Below are 2,759 nucleotides of genomic sequence, written 5' to 3' on the forward strand. Positions count from 1 at the left end.
CAACAGTATTTTGTCAACACCGGCCCGAATTGACTCAGCACATATCTTCCATTGTCGACTCACTTGGCCCAAGCTTCAAACGGGAATTTACTGACCACTTCTTCCCATCAATCTTCCCTGAACCACTACAGCGACTATGAGAGCCATACCATATGTTCATACATTGTATCATACATACTTGCCATTTTTGAAGAAAAAAAATATTATCCCTAAATCATTAGAAATATGGATCCTAAATACAAAACCCTGTATTTGATAATCCTGGGTTTGAGTTCAAGATTGGCTTTTATGGTAATCTGACCCAGGATGCTACAGTTTGCGTGGGATGAGATCAATGCCTTATGGCGGAGATTTAAAGATACGCTTCGAGCGCCCACGGCGACCGTGTTGAAGGAAACTTAGGGTTTTACGGGGATATTGGATTGGTTCCGCAATATGCGTAAGACGTCCGGAGGGAAGTTTCTTTGGAAACTATTGCCTTACATAGTGTGGCAGCAACAATGGAGCATGCACAGGAAAGTCTGGCAGATCGGATCGGTGATTAGGCTGAGCAACAGGCTCCCAATCAGTTATCCAACAACCAGTTGAAGAAACATCGCAAGGCGGCGGCGCAAGCTGAATATGAGCGGAAGCGTCAGTATCATAAGCAGCAAGACTTGTGGGACGAACGCCGGAGGAAAGAGAACAGGCGTTATGATCGCGAAGTGCGGGAACGGCGTGATCGCGAAGTGCGGGAACGGCGTGATCGCGATGAGCGTAGGAATCGCGAGAGTCGGCACAGGGATGGCAGATCTTCTCGTCGCTCTCGTTCGCCGGTGCAGGGTAGGCGTAAAGATCGCTTGGAGGCGAGTAAGCCAGACAAGCGACTACAGGGATGAGCTGCGATCGGGTGGTAAACCGAGACCGACATCATCTGTTTCAACTGTGACAAAGAAGGGTATCAAGCCAAGGACTGCCCGGAGAAGAAGAAGGCTGTGAAGGCCAGCAAGACCCGAGATGCTTGACGTGGGCCGGTGGTCGCGTCGTATGTGGAGGAGGATGAAACTCTGACGTACATGGATGCAGGTTCAGCCTTTAACTTTGTATCCGAATTTACTGTTAATAAACTGAACATAGCATGTACTGCATATGATGGGCCACCAATACACGGCATCCCAGGCATGGGACAGATTCACCTTCTTAATCAAGTGCAACTGGGCACTGAAATAGATACGGTGGATGGGTAATAGCACACTGGGGAACAGACATGGTTGGTAACAGCTGGTCTACCGTACGATGTGCATTTCCTCCTGGGTATTTATACGCAGGCAAGCCTCGGGTGGGAGTCGGCATATGATATGGATGATTAATTACATATTATACCCGCTATGGATCTTTGACAACAGTGTGCTTGCGGCATACACTACTGACATAGTGATGCTCAGCAAGCGTCAAGTGCGCAGCGCAGGTCTACGCAACGGGCCAGGGGAGGGTCCAAGCAGCATCGGACGAGGAAGAAGCAGCAGCTGGTAGGTGAACGTGATTTGACAGGATTACAGTCGCCTTGACGTGGTGTGGGTCTGCGACCCCACACAGGCCTCGTCTGCGGCAAGAGGTGCTACCTACGGAGATTCCCTCCTCGCACGAAGAGGACATTTCAGCTCGAGGTGGTGATGCGGGTAGCATGCAGTACTCGCCACCGCCGAGGCCGCGGAAGGCCCGCCGTCACACTGATGGTGTGCTGGGCTCCAAGGCTAGTATGCAGGTAGCGGAGCAGCATCCCTTAGCGCCCGAAGGCAAAGATGAAGCTATAATGAGTGGGATATACCTACCTGGTAGGCCGGACATACTCCACAATATTGATGTAATGCCGGACCGGGAAAATGGATATTTATCCGGGTATGTCTCAGGTTATGAGTCTGAAGATGATGGCGAAGTTTTTAGCGTTACAGGGTTTAGGAACCTCGGTGGAGCGGCGGGGAAGATCGTAGAGGAAGTCCAGGAGGCTACTGCTCTGTTACACGCGTGCGCATATGACACCGACAACCACAAGTTTGCTAAGCTTGACCACTAAAACTGTACATGAAGGAAGAAGCGCCGCGGAAGTGCTGTGGCCACAAGCCGTACACGAATCTGGACTCGCCAGAAATGTTGGCAACGCATGCAAAGGTGTTGCAGTTGCTCGAGAGGGGTATCATTCGGCGGTGCGAAGAACCTTCCAACAGGTGGCCTGAAAAATCCCGGGCAAAAGCCGAGGCCGTCACCCGAGGGGCTAGATGAGTGACGCTTCTGTACAAATTTCAGCCGCTGGAAGAAGGCGTTTGACTCGGAGTCGTTTCCGATACCAGCTGAAGCGGAGATGTACGAGTTCGTGGTGGAAAACATGTGGGTTTCAGTGCTGGATTGTGGCAACAGATTTAATCAGCTCAAGCTCGATGAGGAAGCATCGCGTATGTTGACGTTCACGACGCCGTGGGGACGATTCTTTGTGTCGGGTTGCCATTTGGGCTCTGTGAGGCCTCTTGGCGCTTTCAAGAAGCCCAGGCAGAGGTTTTGGATGCGTTGCACCATGTGATAGGGTACATAGATGACTTTGTTATTGCCTCCGACAATGCAGCTGAGCACTGGAACGATTTGACGGCTGTGTTGCGTCGGTATCGGGAGTACGGGATTCAACTGGGGATACGGAAGTGCCAGATAGTGTACTTCAGGAGGCCGGTAACGATACTGGGCCGCAGGGTTGATTTTAACGAAGTGTCGATCACTATTTATATATATAT

General features: G+C 51.0%; 1 protein-coding gene across 1 annotated transcript; it reads left to right on the forward strand.

Moving 5' to 3' along the window:
- Positions 1–1,416: 1,416 nt before the first annotated feature.
- On the forward strand, positions 1,417–2,053 carry SARC_07342 (hypothetical protein; the record flags this gene model as incomplete). The annotated part of the gene is made up of 2 exons (XM_014298721.1): positions 1,417–1,508; positions 1,576–2,053. 2 exons carry the CDS (start codon positions 1,417–1,419, stop codon positions 2,051–2,053), a joined length of 570 nt encoding a protein of 189 aa, XP_014154196.1.
- Positions 2,054–2,759: the final 706 nt, after the last annotated feature.

The sequence above is a fragment of the Sphaeroforma arctica genome (assembly GCF_001186125.1).
Source record: "Sphaeroforma arctica JP610 unplaced genomic scaffold supercont1.575, whole genome shotgun sequence".
In the NCBI taxonomy this organism is placed as follows: domain Eukaryota; class Ichthyosporea; order Ichthyophonida; genus Sphaeroforma; species Sphaeroforma arctica.